This window comes from Acomys minous, assembly GCF_964271855.1.
Source record: "Acomys minous genome assembly, chromosome: 20".
In the NCBI taxonomy this organism is placed as follows: domain Eukaryota; kingdom Metazoa; phylum Chordata; class Mammalia; order Rodentia; family Muridae; genus Acomys; species Acomys minous.
The window spans coordinates 5,962,047-5,983,651 of NC_140502.1; the positions used below are offsets into that span (position 1 = coordinate 5,962,047).

General features: G+C 38.1%; 1 protein-coding gene across 1 annotated transcript in view; it reads left to right on the forward strand.

Moving 5' to 3' along the window:
* LOC311590834 (vomeronasal type-2 receptor 116-like) overlaps positions 1 to 12,724 on the forward strand; it is a gene marked incomplete at both ends in the record, with an annotated part of 32,653 nt that extends 19,929 nt beyond the window's left edge. Inside the window, 5 exons of the mRNA XM_084770095.1 lie at positions 4,659 to 4,950; positions 5,320 to 6,123; positions 6,681 to 6,908; positions 8,644 to 8,767; positions 11,793 to 12,724. Of these exons, the coding sequence (XP_084626221.1) occupies positions 4,659 to 4,950; positions 5,320 to 6,123; positions 6,681 to 6,908; positions 8,644 to 8,767; positions 11,793 to 12,724 (2,380 nt within the window). The remainder of the gene's footprint in view (positions 1 to 4,658; positions 4,951 to 5,319; positions 6,124 to 6,680; positions 6,909 to 8,643; positions 8,768 to 11,792) is intronic.
* Between the last annotated feature and the right edge of the window lie 8,881 nt (positions 12,725 to 21,605).

The following is a 21,605-nucleotide window of genomic DNA, read 5'->3' on the forward strand; positions in this document are numbered from 1 at the left end:
CATTGCCTACAGTCTTATAATAGACAGGATCTGGCTATGATGATCTCTTTTCATCTTGTTATTCTGAACAAAAAAGTCCCACCAATCTATAGTCTGACCTCTTAACACATCTTATCATTGATACTTTTTGTTGTTGTTTCATCTGATTTTTGTTCACTCTACTCACCCATCCTTTCTTAGTGGAGTGTATTAATTTAGCAGGCATCCTTTCATTACCATAATGCAATACACAGTCCCTTCATTTCCCTAAACTCCTGGTGGCTAGGAAGCAGATCCTTGCTCAGAATAACTCCTTTCAATATATTAGGTGAATACTGCTCTAGATTCAGGGACAGATCATAAAGGCATGTCTACACAAAAACTAAAACAGGATAAAAGAAAAGAGTATATGTTGAGAAGTTCAGATCTCAGACTATAAAGCATAAACTGATATTTGCTCTGAAATTAAGTCGTGAGGAAACCATCATGACTATATTGGCTTTTTCAATGTCGGAAATAAGCTGATTCTGTTGGATAAAGACATCATAATGTGTTGCAGATACAGACTTATGTATCATATAAAAATCCAGAAACACTCAGAGTCAGTAGGAAGAGTTGATTCCATGAGTTGACGTGGTTTGGAAAAGAATAATCCACCTTATTCTTCCTGTGTGTGCATGGCATGGGTACTTTCAGCCCTTCTCCCAATTCACCTACAGTGGCCACCTCTGAAGTAGAATATTTTCATCAGCCAAAGTTGTGAAAAGTTTCTTACTTCAAACTCGGCCATAATTGCCCAACCAGAATGTTGATCCCTGAGCTCTTGCTGTCCATCTTCATTGCCGAAATAATGGTGCCTATGCCCAGAGAAGAAGATTCAAAACATATTTTCCAACGTGTTTTTAAAGCAGAACACAGGGCCTCAGATGCAGAGCCTAAGGGAACAAAGAGTTTCAGAACTCTCCATGATATTGGAGGAAGTGCCAGAAGGAACTTGGGGTGATTATCATAACTGCTGCACTCATTAACAAAGTTGAAGCACACATGTTCGCAAACATTTGGGCTGAATAGATCCCTGCTGGGCATTGTTAGATCTGTATCTACTCCCCAAAAGCACAGTTTTATAAAGATAACTGTAACACACCATTCTCCTGGCTGGGCATATACTTGTGTTGATAATATGTTCTGGGTTTTGACCTTTGGGCTCCTGTATTTTCCCTATATTGTTGGTGCCTTTACTGACAATGACTGCTACGTAACAATCAAGGATGGATTTTCCCGTGAAGGAGATGTGAAACTTGGTGCATTTTTCCCCCTTCATATTTACTACACAAGGAAAAATATTCCTGTTACCACACGAATAGAGTATTTCCAGGATGTTCTTATACAGTAAGTAGAATTATTCATTGTAATGGTTCAGAATTCTTCTAACTTCAATGATATAAGAATTGAAACTGTTTTCCACAATCACTTTCTGTTCTCAAGTACAGTCAAGTACATTATCAAATGTGTCTTCTTTCAAAGGAAACGTGATCATTTTCGTGTTGTTCATTTTGCTTTCCCCACATATTATTGGAACATCAGGATCTTCTTTTGTCATGCTTGTAATGCCAGAAAATTTGAATATTTTCAGTGTTATTATTTCAGAGCATGGATAAGTTAGTGGTACTTCTGAGGCTTTCTTCAAGTCCAATGTGCTCTTGTCAGAAGACAGGATGCCCCTGAATCACAAGTCTCCTAAGTGCCTAGAATGTAGCTATAGTGATGAATAGTAGCTATGTTACATACAGCTGATTTCACAAGAGGTCTATCACCATTAAATTTTGGAGGCACTTTCTTCTTTACATATATATTTTTCTAACTCATTTATTTGCATCTTAGTATTTCTAGCTAATCTATATTTATTGTCAGATAGATTTTATAAACGTTACAGGCTTCATTGTTTTTCCTTATTTATATGGATGCACATGTTAATACGCCTTTTATGTGATAGTGGACACATAAGGCTGTTTTTAGCTTTTCTGACATATGCAAGGTTAAGTAATAACAACAGAAAATTCTGATTTCCTTAGACAAATTAATAACAAATGTTCAAGTGTGTGTCTTTATAGAGGAAATAAAGTGTTTTGGTCCAGTACAGACATCCCAGAACTCTGTGGATCAATTAGAATGTCCCTGAGACAATGTAACAGGACCTGGAAATATATTAACATAGGAAAATTTGGTTGAAAGGTAGTAGGAAAATATAGTTATGAAGGTGAAGTGTACTCTAAGTGACATTACTGTGTATTTGTTAATACCTTAATGAGGTGTAAAGTAAAAATTCAGGAACAGTGGGGGTAGAAATATGTTCAGATGTAAAAGAAAATCAGATATTTGTGGGTGACAACACATTTAAAATAATCATTACACTAAGTCATCATTTGAAACTAGCATAGTATTGATGTCCAAAAATCCAAAATTTTATATCTAGATGCAATAATCTGTACTTCACGGTAGTAATTCAAGGCAGATACACTTTCTTGAGGATCATATTTCATGTCAAATAAGATCACAAATTTGTCTCATAAGCCTAGCAGAGTGGGAAGTTTGGATGCTGGGTGGTGCTCTTCTTAGTTCCTCATAGCTGATGTGTCTGTTACTCTCTTTTTTTGTCTTTACTTTTAGCAGCGCAGGCACCGTTGTGTATCTGTATTTTCTTTATATGAAGCAACATGCCCATATGTGAAATCACACCTTCATTTCCTTATGAGCTATCAATGTCTTTCTTGCTCTTGATGAATGAAAGGCCTGTGTTCTATAAGTATTATTCAACATTTTATAAAGCCAGCAATAATATCTAAGTAGTTCACAAAAGAAAAACAATGTTTTTACTATGAGAGATTAACAATCTCTTAATCACAAACATTTTTCTTAGTTTACACAAAAAATTGTTTTTTTTTGTTTATGTAATTAAAATACATCACCTCTCACCTCTATATTTTAGCCCTGTTTGAGTTTCTGTACTTACTTCTTTCAGTGATGGACTATGAGGTGGAAGTATAGGCCTAATAAACATTTTCATCCTCATTTTTTTCACGGTATTTTATGACACAATTTTAACCTTAATAAAGACACCAAATAAACCCTTTCTTCCCAAGTTTCCTCACTATGCCAAGCACCTCCTTTCAGAACTATGAAATGTAGACAGGAAATATCAGGCTTCCAGATGTGTGATGGCTTGATTTCTCCGAGTTTAATAATTCAAATTTCTAGAATCTGGAGTAATGCAGTTTTACCACCAAGTTCTGCAGGTTCCAATCTTGTCCCTTCCTGATATATATTCTAGAGACGGAATAGGAAAGATATATATGATATGTGAGTCTGATGGTTATTCTTATTGGATACAAGTTCACAAAGATGTACAGGCTTGTGGTCTGGTTAATTTTGGATCCTGGTGTTTTTGATATGAGAATTCTGTATAAAAGATTTTTTTTACCTAAAATATTTGTATTGCTAGTCTCTGCATTCCTACTTTAGTCTTTGTAGCCTGTCACACTGTTGCTAAATATTGTGGTTTTCATGATTTCACTTTGGCCAGTACAAGTGCATCCTTATTTTTTAGCTTTAAATTATGTCATATGCAGTATCTTTTGTTTTGTTTTATTTCACATAGGTTTCTAGACAAATCCATTAAGTTTAAAAGAGGCACAACCTCAGAGCATGCAAATTTAAAACCTATGTAGCTTCCAGGAAAAGGGGTACAGAGGACGGAAGGAAACATTTTAATGTTGTTTCAGCCAGCATGCATGTCAGTTATGTCACACCACCATTTACTCAATGGGAAAAAGTTTTCAAAAAGGTGTAGGAAAGCACAAAGAATCAGAGATGCAAACAAGTAATGAAGAACAAAATAAAAAGAACATGACTAAAATTGAGAAGTAACTAAACAAAAGATTAGGAGACACTGTGTGAAATAATGTGTACATCTTGGACTGACCCTAGATATCCTTCACTGTCTTGCACTCAAGCTTTTGACATCCATGTACCTAACCCTGCACTGAGACTCATTCCCATATACATGATGTACACAGCTCATCAATACACAGAATGTTACAAAATGGATATGGAGTCATATAAATCAATCTCAGCAACTGACAGGGAGAGTAAAAAATATCCTGATGAATTGAAGGAAAGCCTGGTCTCCAAAGTGTCTTTGAAGCCACCTTACTAAAAATATAATAGAAATTACAGTTGTGGCAATAAGTGATTTGAATTAACTTTGTGCTGTTTTTAACACAGGATATTATCACAAAAAACTGGTTGATTGGATCAAGATATAATGATGTTTCAAAACTGTGCAGGTTGAAGGGCCAAGATACAGACACCAATTTTTCCGATGTTTTGTCAGAGTATAATTCCTTATTTTTGGACAGTTTATTTTTCCACGTATAAAATATAAATAAAGTAATATGATAGCAAATTAAATTACTGACACCATAACTAATTAGTATTAATACTGTAGATATTGTAATCCTATCTAGTTAAAATACCCATGCTAATTCAAGTCATTCATGAGAAGATGATGAAATAATTATTTCATAGGAACATTGGCATTTGAATTATAATAGCTATTTCACCAAATGTGATGGTTTATGGTCTTTGTCTTCCTTCCTGTATAACCTATGAAATCTGTGCAGGTATAAGTTTAAGAACTACCAGTTTGTTCTGGCCTTGGTATTTGCCATTGAGGAGGTCAACAGAAACCTTCATCTTCTACCCAACACAACTCTGGGCTTTGATCTCTATAACGTTGCATCTTCTGAATTGACGATCCTTATTCCTCCCATTTTTTGGCTTACAAGGATGAGGCAAGCCTTACTTAATTACAACTGTGTAAGGAAGAGAATGTCACCTGCTGCACTCACAGGAACATCAATGACAGTATCTGCCCAAATAGGGAATCTGTTACAACTTTACAAAGTACCTCAGGTGAGGACTCAGGTTTGGAAAATAGGAGTCAATTATCCTTTTTTGACATTATTGGATGTCATAAAATGTTAAATAGGGACAACTGGAGAAATCATCTACCAACGGAAAGCATGACAGTACTTGATAGATCCATATTTAAAATATTTGAAATAGAAAGGAAGGAGAGGTAGATGAGGCCAGCTAGGTCACTGAAACTGGATGCATGTCAGTAATTTTATTTTGGAAAATTCTATATTGTGTTTGATTTTTTAAATATGACAAAACTATCTTCATCCTGACTGTTGATATTTGTTTATTCAGGAGTGATATTGTGTTTCATGCAAGTGCTGCCAATGCTCTTCCTCTTGTTTCCATTTTCCCCCCCTACAGCTCACTTTTGGGCCATTTGATCCTGCCTTAAACACCCTAGATCAGTTTAAATTCCTCTACCAGATGTCCCACAAAGACACATCTCTGTCACTTGCCATAGTTTCTTTGATGTTTCATTTTAACTGGTCCTGGGTTGGTGTGATCCTCCCAGATGACCACAGAGGGATTCAGTTTCTCTCAAAGATGAGAGAAGCTATAGAGAGTAAGAACATCTGCATAGCCTTTTTGAAAATGATCCCTGGCACCTGGAATTCATTTTCTAGTGCAGTATGGAAAAATCTGGTGAATATTCAGGAATCATCAGCAAATGTAATAGTTATTTATGGGGACGTTGCTTCTTTACAAGGTTTAATGCGACACATTCTGCAACTATTAGTGACATGGAAAGTGTGGATCTTGAACTCTCGGTGGGATGTTGATAACAATTCTGATTCTTTCATGGTAGAGTCGTTTCATGGGAGTCTCATGTTTTCACAGCACCATAAAGAGATGGTTGACTTTACAAATTTTATCCAAACAGTTAATCCCTACAAGTACCCGGCAGACACTTATCTTCCCAAGTTTTGGTATTTGTTTTTCAAGTGCTCATTTTCTGAGGTTGATTGTCAACTTTTGGAGAACTGCCAACCCAATGCTTCTTTGGAGTTACTGCCCAGACACCTTTTTGACCCATCTATGAGTGAAGAAGGTTACAGTATATATAATGCTGTTTATGCTGTGGCCTACAGTCTCCACAAGATGAATCTTCAACAGGTAGAGATACAGCCAAATGGTCAAGGAGGAGTGGAATTTCATCCCTGGCAGGTAATAGCCTTTCTTATGTGTTTTAATTTCAGCAATGTGATATATCATTTTATATCTTATTTTTCCAAGATATTCAAATTGAACATCATAGGTCTAAAAATCTCTTACCAATAAGCAAAGATACACTTTTCAAAGCAGAGGAAGGAACAGTAGATACTTAAGGGTTAGAATGTTTCTAAGCCATACTGCAGGGTTACGAGGGATCACTTTAAAGTTTACATGAGACTTCAGGGCTCTCATATTAAGAATGGAAGTCTCATATATAATCCAAATGTTCTAGGACTGGCTAGATTTTCAAAGAAATTTGAGTCAGCGGAATCACCATAACTTGTCTTGCTGACTTAGCTGTGTTTAGGTCAATGATTTCTCTTGAATAGAATGAGATTTTGAAATTTTAGTTCATTTTAATCTAAGAGTCTTTATTTACCCAGCCACATTGATGCCTCTTTTAGAGAGGGTATTCATTATGTTAGGCTAAAAACACTGAGTCTTTTTTATTACTAAAAACCGTTTCTTTTTCTTATTCTAGTTGTACTCTGTTCCTACATCTCTTTCAGTTCCTTCCTTTCCTCAAGGACACCCTACTGAACACTCATGTTAGAGGTCACATAGCTATGGATGGGAGAAAAAACTTAGATTCACAGTATGACATTTTCAACTTTTGGAATTTCCCAAAGGGTCTTGGATTAAATGTGAAAGTAGGAACCTTTTCTCCATCTGATCCCTTTGGACAACAGCTCTCTTTATCTGAGCAGATGATTCAATGGCCTACAAGGTTTACAGAGGTGAGTAGAGACTTATCTCTATACTTTGACACTTCATAAAAACAAAGACAATTTTCAAGATGTAATGATCCTTGGACACTCACTCTGTACCAGCCAATATTCAGCTACTGATAGGGATCTTCACATAAAATCAGCCAACACAGACTATTTTCTTATTCTCTGATTGATCAATGGAAAAGCTTATTTTCACATTTTATTGGTGCTCATACATTTCTTTTGTTTTGTCTTTAAATTTTATTTAGTTATTCACTTTACATCTCAGTTGTAGCCGCTCGTCTCTCTCCTTTAAGTCCCTCCTCTTGTCCTTCCATCATCTCCCTGTTCCCCCTTCCCCCTCCCCCTCTGAAAAGGGAAAACCTCACCCTACAGATCTGGTACAACGTTTTTAAGTCTCAGCAGAACTGTGTAGATCCTCTTAAACAGTGTCCTATCAAGAAAGCCATATCACAGTGAAGGGACTGAAAGGTATCCAACTGGGACCATATCAGAGACAGCCCCCATCCCATTTGTGGGGGACCCACATGGAGTCTGAGGTTCCTATTCCTTATATAAGTATAGAAAGTTTAGGTCTCATCCATTCCTGGTCCTTTGTTGGTGCATCAGTCTCTTGTAGCCTTTCTGGGCCCAGATTATTTGGGGCTGTTGGTCTTCTTGTAGAGTTCTTTTCCCCTCCTATCTGTTTTATCTCACCTCACTCTTTGACAAGGCTCCCTTAGCTCTGTACAATGTTTCCTTGTGACTCTTAGTTTGTGTTTCAATCTATTGTTAGTCAGATCTTCTCAGAAACAGTCATGGTAGGTTTTTGTAGGCAATCATAGGAGAACATCATCAATAGTGTCATGGACTGTCTTTCTTAGGTGGGCTAGGAATTACCTTGAACATATATTTCTTATGCATCGAGTGTCTGTTAGGTTTTTCTCACTGATGCAAAACAATGATATGTTTATTTTTTTTTTTTTTACCGATCCTAAGAAAGTCAGAGAAACGTAAGGTGAGATTTCCTATTTTGTCAGCCTCTGAAAAGGTAGAATAGCATGACAGGTGTGTGTGTGTGTGTGTGTGTGTGTGTGTGTGTGTGTGTGTGTGCATGTGTGTGTGTGTGTGTGTGTGTGTATACTTGCTTTTCTTCTTTGAGTAATACTGTGACCATACTGTATATCATGGTTGAAAAAATGTTTCAGGAGCCTAAAGAAGTGATGACATCATGTTCCCAGACCAGAAACAGAATCAAACAGTGTGTTTGTTTACCTTCTATCTACTTTCCATGATTTCTGTGACAATAAACAATGAAATACTGACTCCATTGGATGAGGTTTCCCATCTTCTTATAAATGTTAATATAAAATTCTGTATAGAAATGCCCAGAGATTTGTTTCCATAATGAATCCAAGACCTGTAAAGTTATCAATCAACATTCTCAAGTTCATTAATATAAAAGCTCTGCCTAGTAGCCAGTAAGTATAGAGGTAGATTGAATCTGAAGTCATACCATGGCCTTCTAGAACACTACTTTAACCACCTATTCTTAACAGTGGCTTCATGTATTGGACTAGTAGTTAAACATGTGTGTAATGTAAGCCCCAAAGCTGCCAAAATTAGCAATACCAAAACATATTATATTAATTGAAAGTGTAAGCATATCCAAACCAACATTCAATTATACTCAGAAATACTCCATTTACTCAGATTTTTCACAATAGTTCATACATTTTCTAACAGCTTTCATGTCTCTTAGATTCCTCAGTCGGTGTGCAGTGAGAGCTGTAGACTTGGATTCCGGAAAGCTGCCCAGGAAGGCAAGGCTGCCTGCTGCTTTGATTGCATTCCTTGTGCAGAAAACGAGATATCCAATGAGACAGGTAATTACAGGAGTACTGACAACTTTCTAACCCATCTGCAGGAGTCAGCGATACCTAAGAAAATGGAATGAGACTTGAGAGAAGTAGGATTTACAGTGTTGTTGCAATGCAGGCATTGATCCCTCAAGAGATCCACCTTGTCCATGAATGGACAGACTGTTTCATTTCACCATAAGCGCAGTATGTTGAGCACCTTTTTTTTTGTATTTTCAAGGCATGCTCAGTCAAATGTAGGATTCACTTAAAGTTTGGAATTCTCACATCTTTTTCATGATTACTCCTGATAAAAGATTTTCTTTTTTTCTTTCTTTCTTTGTTTAATACAGCATTTGACTGGAGAGTTTGTTTGATATCTTCAGTACATGTATATTATATCTTTACTGATTAAGTTTCTTTTGTTTAACAGAAAATATATTAATTAATATAATTAATCATCTTTCTCTCCCTTTTTTGTTTTTGTTATTCTAAAAGTTACTTATTTATTAATTCATTCATATTAGATCTCAATTGTTATCCCTTCTTTTCTATCCTCTCATTCCTCCCTCTCTCCTGCTTTCACCCTATTCCCCTCCCCTCTGACTCTGACTGAGGGGGACCTTCTCCCTCTGTATATGCTCAGAGGGTATAAAGTCTTTTCTTGGTAGCCTGCTATCCTTCTCCTGAGTGCCATCGGTCTTCCCCATCAAGGGGACCTGGTCAAATATTGGGCACAAGAGTTCGTGTGAAAGTCAGTCCCAACTCTTCACTCATCTTAGAGAATGACCTGTCCTTTGGCTAGATTTGGCTAGAGGTTCAATGTTTACTGCATGTATTGTCTTTGATTGGTGACATAGTCTGTGCTGAATGCCTGGGTTCAGATCTGTCCATCATAATGTTATACCTGTAGGTTTCTAAGACCCCCTGGTCCTTCTATTTCCCCATTCTCCCATACTTCCCTCACCTAGAGTCCCCAAAGTATGTCCTCACATCTATCCCAGTTTCCTGGTAGGTTCAGACTTTCATGGGACATGTCCCTGGGGCTAGTGTCTAGTTATAAGTGAGTATATATCATTTGAGTCTTTCAGTTTGTTGGTTAAATCACTCATTATGATCATTTCTAGTTCAATCCATTTTTCCACAATTTTTGTGAATTCCTTGTTTTTTATTAATTTTTTATTCTTTATTGAAAAATAAAATCATTCATGTTGCATCTCATTTGCTATCCCATTCCATGCATCCTCATATTCCTCTCTCCCTCTCTCTTTCACCCCATTCCCCTTCCTTATGACTGGGACTGAGGGGGACCTCATCCCCCTGAATATGATGCTAGGGTAGCAAGTCTCTTCTTGGTAGTCAGCTATCCTTCTCCTGAGTGCCATCATGCCTCCCCATCAAGGGGACATGGACAATTATGGGGCACCTGAGATCATGTGAAAGACAGTCCCCAGTCTCTACTTAACTGTGGAGAATGTCCTGTCCATTGGTTAGATCATGGTAGAGGTTTGATGATGACTGCACGTATTGCCCTTGGTTGGTGCCATAGATTGAGCAGAACCCCTGGGCCCAGATCCACCCATCATAGTGTTCTTCTTGTAGGTTTCTAGGATCCTCAGGTTCCATCTATTTCCCTATCACCTCTATTTCTCTCCCTTAGAGTCTCAAAAGGATGTCTTCACCTCTATCCAATTTTCCTTCTAATTGAAGACTTTAATGAGACATTCCCCTTGGGATAATGTCCAGTTAAAAGTGAGTATATACCATTTGACTCTTTCTGCTTCTGGGTCGACTCACTCACTATGATCATCCCTAGTTCAATCTATTTGTCCACAAATTTTGGGGATGCTGTGTTTTTAATAACTGAGTAATATTCCATACTGTAAATGTACCACAGTTTCTTTATCCATTCTTCTACTGAGGGACACATAGGGTGTTTCTATGTTCTTGCTATTATGAATAAGGCCACTATGGACATATGTCCTTGTTGTGTGCTGGAGCATCTTCTGGGTATATCTGAGGAGTGGAATAGCTGGGTCTTGAGGATACCCCATTTCGTGTTTTCTGAGATATCATCGGATAGGTTTCCAAAGTGGTTGTACTAGTTTGCATTCCCACCAGCCATGAAGGAGTGTTCCTCTTTCTCTCCATCCTCACCAGCATGTGGTGTCACTTGAATTTGTGATCTTAGCCCTTCTGATGTGTGTAAGATGGAATCTCAGAGTCATTTTTATTTGCATTTTTCTGATCACTAAAGATGTTGTCTCTCCTTTTTTTTTTGAACACAGACTTTTATCACACTATATAATCTGAATCAATTTTCCCCTCCCTCTGTCTCCCTAGTCCTCCCCACATCCTCTCTGACCCATATCAACTCCTTCTCTATCTCTCATTAGAAAATAACAGGAAAACAGGGCCAAGACGCAAATGTTAAGAGTAGAATATTTGGGTATTCTTTTTAATACCTAAAAATATTTCAAGAATTCTCTCCCTATCTGTTAAAACATAATATATATATCAACAAACTACTAGTGAATGACTTAGATTCAAGGATGTAATGGCATTTATTTCAAAATCATTCATAGTATGAAGCAAACTAGTGTACACAAAGAATTATATGTAAAGAAGTAAATATGTGACCCTAGGCATAGAACACCATATAAGAAATGAATTTCAAATATTATTGTCTATATTGTAATACATACACAAATAACTATATATGTACAAAAATTCATGATTTTAATAAGGTAATGTTTGAGTGAAATCATGTTTATACCATATTATTCTCTGACCTTATGATTTATAAAATAGATGCAAATTCAGGGAAGGGATCCAAAGATAAGGAAAAAAAACATTGGGTTGCTTCCATATTTGTTAACATAGACAATGATGGCTGCATAGATTTGAAATTATTCACAGACTATTTAAAAATTTCTGAAACAATAAAAAAAGGCGAGTGAAAAAGTATTTCAACAAGCTAGGGCTGTGTAACAACTTATAGTGAAGGACAAATCCTGAGGATTGATTCACAGTCACCTTCATTTCTGAACAGATATGGATCAGTGTGTGAAGTGTCCAGAAAGTCACTATGCAAACTTGAAGAAGAACCATTGCCTCCAGAAATCTGTGAGCTTTTTGGCCTTTGATGACCCCTTAGGTATGGCTCTCACCATCACAGCGCTGTGTTTCTCTGTTCTCACAGCTGTGGTTCTTGCAGTCTTTGTAAAGCACAGAGACACACCCATTGTCAAGGCCAATAATAGGACCCTCAGCTACACCCTGTTATTGACACTCATCATCTGTTTTCTCAGTTCCTTGCTCTTCATTGGAAAGCCCAACACAGTTTCGTGCATCCTGCAGGAGACAACATTTGGAATTTTGTTCACTGTGGCTCTCTCCACAGTGTTGGCCAAAGCTATTACAGTGGTTATTGCATTCAGGGTCACTGTTCCAGCTAGAATGGTGAGGTGGCTAATGGTATCAAGGGCCCCTAATTTTATTATTCCCGTATGCACTCTGATTGAACTTGTTCTCTGTGGGATCTGGCTGCTTACCTCTCCACCCTTCATTGATCAAGATGCTCATGCGGAACGTGGCCACATCATTCTTCTGTGCAACAAGGGTTCAGCAGTCGCCTTCCACTCTGTCCTGGGGTATCTGTGCTTCTTGGCACTTGGGAGCTACACCATGGCCTTCTTGTTCAGGAATCTGCCTGATACATTCAATGAAGCCAAGTTTCTGTCATTCAGTATGCAGGTGTTCTTTTGTGTCTGGATCACCTTCCTCCCTGTCTACCACAGCACGAAGGGGAAGGTCATGGTGGCTATGGAGGTTTTCTCTATCTTGGCTTCCAGTTCAGCACTCCTTGGATTGATTTTTGTCCCCAAGTGCTACATCATTTTGTTAAGGCCAGATAAGAACTCCTGTGTTGACATCAGGCATAAAATCCATTCAAGAAATAATAGCCATTTAAACTTTAGTTAAAATTAATATTAATTTATGTTGATAATTTAAAGACAATGGTTGAAACCAGTGCCACACCATTATATTTCTGTTATTTAGGTGTATTTGGATAAGAGTATGAGGTTTCATAAGTCCTCATTCAATCGTACTAAAGTCCCTTTGCACTGGGACCATTATTATTTTCATATATAATATCCAGGTTATCCTTTCCTCAGTAGTAGAATTTCACTATGTATAGTTTGTTAGCCTTCAGCATCTTTATTATAACACTGTAGAATAAACTCATTGATATCTGCCTTTCCCTGCCCACAGAGTGCTGTACTTAAAATGTACCATCATGTTTAGACATGTTGTATTCATGTGATCCTTCATTGATTAAAACCCATTAAATTTCATGTAAGTTACTTTTTTATTTTTGAACACCAGAAGATTCTGTTATGTTCTACCATGTAAATTGAAATTTACGGCAGCAGATTGTTTCTCACGCATCAGTTTTAATGCTCTTGGTTTTCAATGATTTTGAGAAGAAAATTCATGATTCTGAAAGAATGTAGAATCTCTTGTTTTCAAATTTCATTATTTATTACATGCCAAAAACAATGAAGTCTCTTATTTTGTTGTTTTACATTGGATGCCTGATTTGTAACTAGTAGCTTTTAGATATACTGAACTCAGAAGTGGGATGTGATTATTCAGGTAGTTCATGACTTGTTATGAGCACAATGCATTGAAGCAGAAGCACACAGTGTGAACAAAGATATTATGGAAGATGGAGTTATTAAAATGCAACATAAGAATTATATTGAGGTTTTGTTCATCATTGTAATTAACTAAAATTATTTATTTTTATTTTCTATACTTTTATTGAATGTCTATGATTTATATGTCATGCACCAAAATCCCTCTCCTCTGCCCATCCCCTCATATCCACCCTCTGCTAGGGCAACCTCTCTCCAGTAAAATAAAACAAAGAAACAAACAAACATCGTATCACAGAAGCTATAGAACATCATGCAACATAGCCTTTTGTTCACATATGTTTACTTTCAAGTGTACATTCCTATGAATCATGGGTCTGATTTGAGTCCTACACTATCATTACCAGATCCTCACTGAGACTCTCTAGGATATCCTGTTGTTGTCTTGTCAAAGAGATTCTTAATCTTTGAATCTACAGATCTGGCCCCTTAATGTATTCCAGCAGGTCATCCATGAGGTAGATGTTCTTGTGAGGATGACTTAGAAGTCTGGAGCAGGGTCTGATCCCTTGTCCTCAGGGCCTATCCTGCTCTCCTGTTCCTGTGTCCTCCGTGCCGGGCCAGCTGACCGGCCCCCATGTCTTCAGGGCAGGATTTGGTTTTCCCAGGGCAAGGATGGATGGCTCTCCTGCTCCAGACTCTTCAGGGCAGGGCCCACTCTCCCAATCTGGTGTCATCATGGCAGGGTTTGCTCTGCAACTCCCATGTTCTGAGAGCAGGACTGCCTTCCCTGCTCCAGTATCATTAGAACAGGCCCAACTCTCATGCTCACATTCAATTTGACAGAGTTTTGATGGTCATCAAGGCATGGATGGCCTCCTAGTCCTGTGGGTACTGGATCTTGTGGGTCATCAAGCAGGTGGAGGCTCTTCAAAGTCTTTGTTCCCCTACCATCTGATTGCAGCCTATCAAGTCTCCTTAGTACAACCTTTATCCTCTTTCTTTATGGCCTTGCAAGGCTGCTGTACCAGAGGAAGTGATCAAACATTGGGCACCAGGGTCCATCTCAGAAATAGACTCTGTACCTCTTACTAGGGAAGCCTCATAGAGACAGAGCTGCCCATTGGCTACATCTGAACAGGGTTCAAATTTCTCACCATGCATTCCTTTTGGTTGGTGCATCAGTCTCTGAAGGCACCTTGAATGCAGAATTTTTGTCTTTGTTGGTCTCCTTAAGAAGCTTCCATTCCTTTTTGGTTCCTTCCACTCTTTCATATAATGCCCATTGCTCTGCTGTGAGTCAGCATCTTCATTGATGCACTGCTGGGTGGAATCTTGCAGAAGACATCTATGTTAGAGTCCCATCTTATTCACTCTCTTCAACCTCTTACTGTCTCTACTCTATTTGCCCTTATAAATGTGAATCAAGTAGCTTCCCTAGGAGGAATTCTTGTTCGTTAGTTTATTTAGATCTTTGGATTGTATCACAGATATATATATATTCTGTCCATATGTAAGTATGTAAAATATTTGTCTTACTGGTTCAGGGGTTACAACACTCAGGATGATCTTTTCTAGTTCTATGCATTCGCCTGCAAATTTCAAGATTCCGTCTTTATCATGGAAGAGTTATGTATAAGTTTACCATAATTTCTTCATCATCCTTTGGTTGAGGGACATCTTGGTTGTTTCTAAATGCTGGCTATTATGGATAAAATAGGTATGAACATAGTTCAGCCAATGTCCTTTTTGTATGGTAGAGTGTCTTCTTCATACATACCAATGAGTGGTACAGCTAGGTATTGAGGCAGATCTATTCCCAGTGTTCTGAGAAGGTGCCAGATTGATTTCCAGGTTACATTCCCTGCTGAAGCGGAGAAGTGTTTCCCTTTCTCCACATCCTCACCAGCATATGCTGTCACTTGAGTCTTAATCTTAGCCATTCTGACAGGAGTAAGATAGACTCTCAGAGTTGTTTGGAATTGCAATTCCTTGACGACTAAGGACATTGATCATTTCCTTCAGTATTTCTCCACTATTTGATATTCCTGTTGTTGAGGATTGCCTTTTTAGCTCTGTACCCCATTTTAATGGGATTATGTGGTTTTGTGGTGTTAAGTTTCATGAGTTTTGATATTCGCTTTCTTGAGAATGTTTGGTTGGTACTGGGTGTGGTGGTGCATGCGTTTTATCCCAGCACTTGGGATGCAGATGCAGGCAGATTGACCAGAATTCGAGGCCAGCCTGGTCTACTAGTGACTTCCCGGACAGGCAGGGCTACCCAGAGAAACCTTGTCTCGAAAAACAAAAAACGAAACAAAAGGAGAATATACAGTTTGTTACAACTTTTCCTAGTGTGTTTTATTTTGTTCTATTGCCAGTGTCCTTTTTTAATAGAAGCTTTTCAGTTTCATGAGGTCCCATTTATTAGTTGTTGATTTTATAGCCTAGGCTGTTGATGATCTGTTGAAAAAGTTATCTCCTGAAGGATCCAAATGGTAGTGCTGACCACGTACTGCATGTGATTGGCAGGACAGAGTCTAGGGACTGGGGTGAGAGCTACAACAACAAGTCCTGAGGAAATGTTGGTGAGAGGAGTCCACATAGTGTAAAGCACAGGTGGGTGTGGCCTCTGGCCATCTAACTGGCCCAGGATGACGGGTGCCCAGTCTCTAGAGTCTGGATGCATACCTGCCTTTGAGCTGCACTTGAGCTCTATATATCAGACTCTGTATCTGGTTTGGACTTTGGCTGGTAAAGTCCCAGTATCTGGATCTGGTGTCCCAGGGGAGAACTCTGGAGAATGGGTAGATATGATCTCAGCCCATGCAACAGTCTATAAAAACCCCAAGTCCTGTGCAGACACAGGCAAGCTCACCAAAGCCCAGGCAAATGCAGGCTAATTGGGATGTACCTGCACTCTGACAGAACTGCGGGCTAGAGTTCTGTGTCTGCTAGCCCAGGAGAGGGAGCCCAGAGTATGGATATTGGATAGAGGAGACTTCAGATCTCTCTGCCTGTCTACCATGGAACCCAGGACCCAGGTAAGGGTGGACATGGTCTCCAAAGGCCAGCCAAACACTGCGTCATAGCACACTGTACCAGCACTATCTTGAGGACTGAACCAAGGCCCACAGGCCCTGGTAGTCATGGGCAGGGTATCCAAAACTCAGCCAAATGCAGGATAGCAGGCTGTACCTACACTCTCTTGGCCTGAACACTGGACTGCATAGCACCAGCATCAGTGTATGCTGTTCCAGTGGGGAGCCCAGGGTGTGGAGCAAAGTCACCCAGACCTGAATGCACGTCTCTTTAATGATCCAGGGAAGAGTTCCCTGATCCCCAGAGGTGAGGTTTCTCATCCTCTAGTCACTCAGTTACGAACTGCTCTTAATGGCCTGTGAAGGACACCAGAAACAACCATCCAACTTCTGAACCAACACGATGACTTAAGGCCAGCATAAAAAATACAAACAACAGTCAAAATACGATGGCAAATCAGCACCCATGTATCCCAAAGCAATCAACTCTGGATGTTTAAACACCACTAAAGTACAAGAAAATGACCTCTTATATTTCATAATGAAAATGGCAATTGAGAAAAAATTAAAATAAACACAGGAAGATGCATCCAAAGAGCTTGAGAACCATAGGCAAGCCATAGAAGAGCCCCACAGAACACCAAATAGAATAGACCAGAAAAAAATCTTCCTGACAATAATAAAACAAAAACTGTACAGAACAAATATTAAGAAAAATATTAAATCCAAAAAAGGAAAATGCCATGTAACATATCAGAGCCATGCCTGACAGTTCAGCAGAGACAATAAAAGGCAGAAGAGAGTAGGCAGAGGTCTTGCAAGCCCTAAGAGACCGCAGATGCATGTCCAGACTACTATACCCAGCAAAACTTTGGATAAGCATAGATGAAGAAAACAAGATATTCCATGATGAAACAAATTCAAACAGTAGCTAACCACAAATCCATCCCTACAGATGTTACTAGAAGGAAAACTCCAACCCAAAGTGACTAACTACAACAATTTTTTTAAAATTTGAGCTTGAGAATTGATCTTTCAAGGTCTGTAAAGAATTTTTTAGGTATCTTGATAGTGATTGCAATGATTCTGTAGATTTCTTTTGGTAAAATAGACATTTTTACTATGTTGATGTTCCCAATCCAGAGCATTGGAGATTTTCCATCTTTTGAAATCTTCTATTTATTTCTTCAGAGTCTTTTAGTTTTTTCATACCAATCATTCTCTTACATGGTGCTGGCTGTTCTATGTGGATGTCTACATGTAGGTAAATGCAAATAAAGCCATATTTGTCACCCTGCACAAAACTAGATTCCAAGTCGATTAAAGACCTTACCATAAAACCATTAAATCTGTTAGAAGAAAAAGGTGGGGTGTAATTTAGATCTCATTGGCACAGGAGGCAACTTCCTGAACAGAACACCAGTAGATCAGGCAATAAGATCAGCAATCAATAAACTGGACCTCAGAAACCCTAAAATCTTCTGCAAGGTAAAGGACACTGTCAACAGAACAAAGCAACAGCCTATAGCCTGGGGAAAGGTATTCACTAGGCCTACATCTAACAAAGGACTAATATGCAAAATATATAAAGAACTCAAGAAATTAAACAACATCAAAGAAAATTATCAAATTAAAAAATGATGTACAGAGTTAAACAGAAAAATAGCAAGTGGTCAGGAAATCCTTGAAGAAATGTTCAGGGAAATGCAAATGAAAAGGACTCTTAGATTCCATCTTACACATACCAGAATGGTTAAGATTAAAAATTCTAGTGACAGCACACACTGGCAAGGATGTGGAAAAAGGGAAACACTCCTCTACTGCTGGTGGCAGTGCAAATTTGTACAACCACTTTGGAAATCAATTGGGTGCTTTCTCAGAAAACTGGGAATAGTGTCAACACAAGACCCAGCTACCACTCTTGGGCATGTGCCTGAAAGATACTCCACCATACAACAAAGACAACTTTATTTGTAAATGCTAGAACCTGGAAACAACCTAGACATCTTTAAATTGAAGAAAGGATAAAGAACTATGGGAGATTTATAAAATGGAATACAAGTCAGCCATTAAACACATGGAAAACCTGAAATTTGCAGGAAAATGGATGGAACTGGAAATGTTCATCCTGAGCGAGTTAACCCAGACCCATAAAGTTATGCATGGTAGACCCTCACTTATAAGTGGATACTAGTCCAAGACAGATGTCTTCTGAGTGACTCTACTCATCCTAGGATTTGAACAAATGTTGGGACATGCTGCAGGAATCTGTGTGGAGTGCTGAGAGTGGTATGGAAGAATGGGAGTATGGCAGCTCCCAGAGGCTTCAGATGCTCCACGCAATGGAGCACAGATGGAACAAGAGACAGCCCTGCACAAATTGTTGCATCAACCGAGGACAGTGCATGCACTGAATCTAGACCCCCTGTTCAGATATAACCAATGTACAGTCATTCTCCATCACTGTGCAGGTAGTGGGGACTGCCTCTGACATGACTTTGGTGCTCTTGATTGATAACTTCCCATTGATTGGGGGGGGGCATGGGGTCACATAGAGGAAGGGGAAGTAGACTATCTGGATGAAACCTGATAGGATGTGGTAAGATTGTGAGGAAGAAGGGATCCAAGAGAAAGGTCTAGGATAGGGGAATAAGACACGAGGGAGAGAGAGGAAGGGGAGGGTTTGAATGGGAAGACTCAAGTGAGGGGATAACAATAGGGATGTAATATGAATAAATCATAATAAAAATTTAAATTGAAATTATTCTTTGATACTTCTGGAGTTGAGTTTTGTGAATTTGAGAGATACAGATGTATTTTCATTTTTATGTGTATGTGTGTAGTTTAGCAAGTATTATTAAAGAGGCTGTCTTTAATACACCAGCTTATTTTTCAAAGCTCATACATCTGTAAGGAATGCAGTTTTGTGTGTGGGACTTCAGTTCTATTCCAATATTCAGTGAACCCATTGTTAAGCCAGTATCATACTGTTTAATAAATTTAGCTCCATAATATAACTTGAGAAATGGAATTGAGATATCTCCAGAGTCATTTTTGTCATTAAGGATAGTTTTTGGGGTTCAGGGCATTTTCTATTTAAATACGGACTTCATCAACATATTTTGTTTCTTTGAGAAATGGTTTTGGAAATTTGGTAGATATTGCTTCAAATATATAGCTAGATCTTGGTAGAGAATACATTTTCACGTGGTTGTTCCTGTCAATCCATTAGTATATGTAGTCTTTCCATCTTCAGTTTTCTCCAGTGTCTAAATGTTTTTCTTGTATCTGTTAGGTACTTTTGACTTATGATGTCTTTTAACTCCAGTTTTCCTCAGGTTAGTTTATTTCCAGATAACCTTTTTATTGGCAGAAGTGGATTATTGATGATCACTATGTTGGAGGTAAATCTGTTGTTTCATATCTAATTTTGTTTCTTTTATGAAGCTGCGTGCAGTTCTGTTTGGTAGGTGTAATCTTAGGTTAGTAATTTCTTGTTGGTGGAATTTTCTTGGTAATTAGGAAGAGTCTCCCCTTCAATCTACTGACAGCTTCTGGCTTGAAGTATATTTTGTTAGCCATCAGAATATCTATACACATGGTAAATATCTGGTTCTATATTCTTGGAATCCACTTGAAGCTAATCCCACAAGCAAGTGTCTATGTTTGATGTTGATGGGAGCTTGTTAGTTTCAGGAAACACATGAACCACCTTTCTTATTCAGTGTGGTACTCTGTGTGTTCCCATTGAGAGATTGAGACAAGTAATGTAGTGATTAGTGAAAGATTCGTGTTGATTCTTGTCATTTTTTTGATTTCATGCTGTTTTCTTGAATCTATCTTAATAAACAAACATTGTACTTGCAATGTTTATTAGTACCTTGTGGCATCTTAGATGTGTTTATTCTCCTCTTCAGATTGAAGTTATTCTATATTTCTCTGGAGAACTGTTTTTGCACACGTAAACTCTTTTAATATGTTTTTTCCATAAAAGCGTATTCTGCCTTCAGTTTTAATACATACATTTTCTGACTCTTACAGCCTAAAATATGTTATGATGATTCAGAGGTTAGAGTACATCTTTGTCTTTCCTTGAGAGCTTAAATTTTCTGTCAAACAGTGACCTGTTATAGTATTTGGCTTGGTCTTTTAAGTTACTTGACATTTCTCAAGGCATCTTTCAATATCTTTTAAAATCTTTGAGTCTCTAATGTTTTAACTATAATAGTGCATGGAGAATTTCTTTTCTTGTGAGAGACCTAAATTTCCAAGTTAGTCTTCTATCCTCAATTCTCAATGCTGTTAGTGTGGCCTTAGGCTAAGGGTTATATTTGCTTTATTGCATTTTCCTATCCACTATTGTTACAGTTTGGGTTTTCTTAAAAAACTCAAACTCTATTTTCATGTCCTGGAGAGATTTCCCTATAGAATTTTCTTTGTATTAGTGTTCTTCAAGTACTTTGACCATATTTATAGTCATTGTTTTGACTTCTTTGTTTTTAATGTCTTGCATGTCATTTACTAGGGATTCACTTCCATGGGATTTGAAATTTTGGAGAAGACGTGTTACCTGGGTTTTTCATGTATTTAAAATTATCTTTTTATTAGTAGAAAGATTTCTGTATTGGGACATTCAAAGTGGGAAAGAAGCTTATTCTGTCGGGTGAAGACATCATAATGTGTTGCAGATACAGATTTATGTATCATATAAAAATTCAGAAACACTCAGAGTCAGTAGGAAGGGTTGATTCCATCAGTTGATGTGGTTTAAAGAATAGTCCACCTTATTTTTCCTGTGTGTGCATGGCATGGGGACTTTTAGCCCTTTTTCAGTTCACCTACACTGGCCACCTCTGAAGTAGAATGTTTTCATCAGCCAAAGTTGTGAAGAGTTTCTTACTTCAAACTCGGCCATAATTTCCCCACCAGAATGTTATCCCAGAGCTCTTGCTGTCCATCTTCTTTGCTGAAATAATGGTGCCTGTGCTCTGAGAAGAGGATTCAAAATATATTTTGAATCCATCTCTCCAGCCCTAATTTTCTATAAGATAAATGCAATCTGTAATGTAAATAGAGCATTCAAAAATATGTCTTCATATGTTGCCTTTTTTCCTGTTCTTTTTTTTTTAATGTTTTAAGGCAAGGATTTACTGTGTAGCCCCT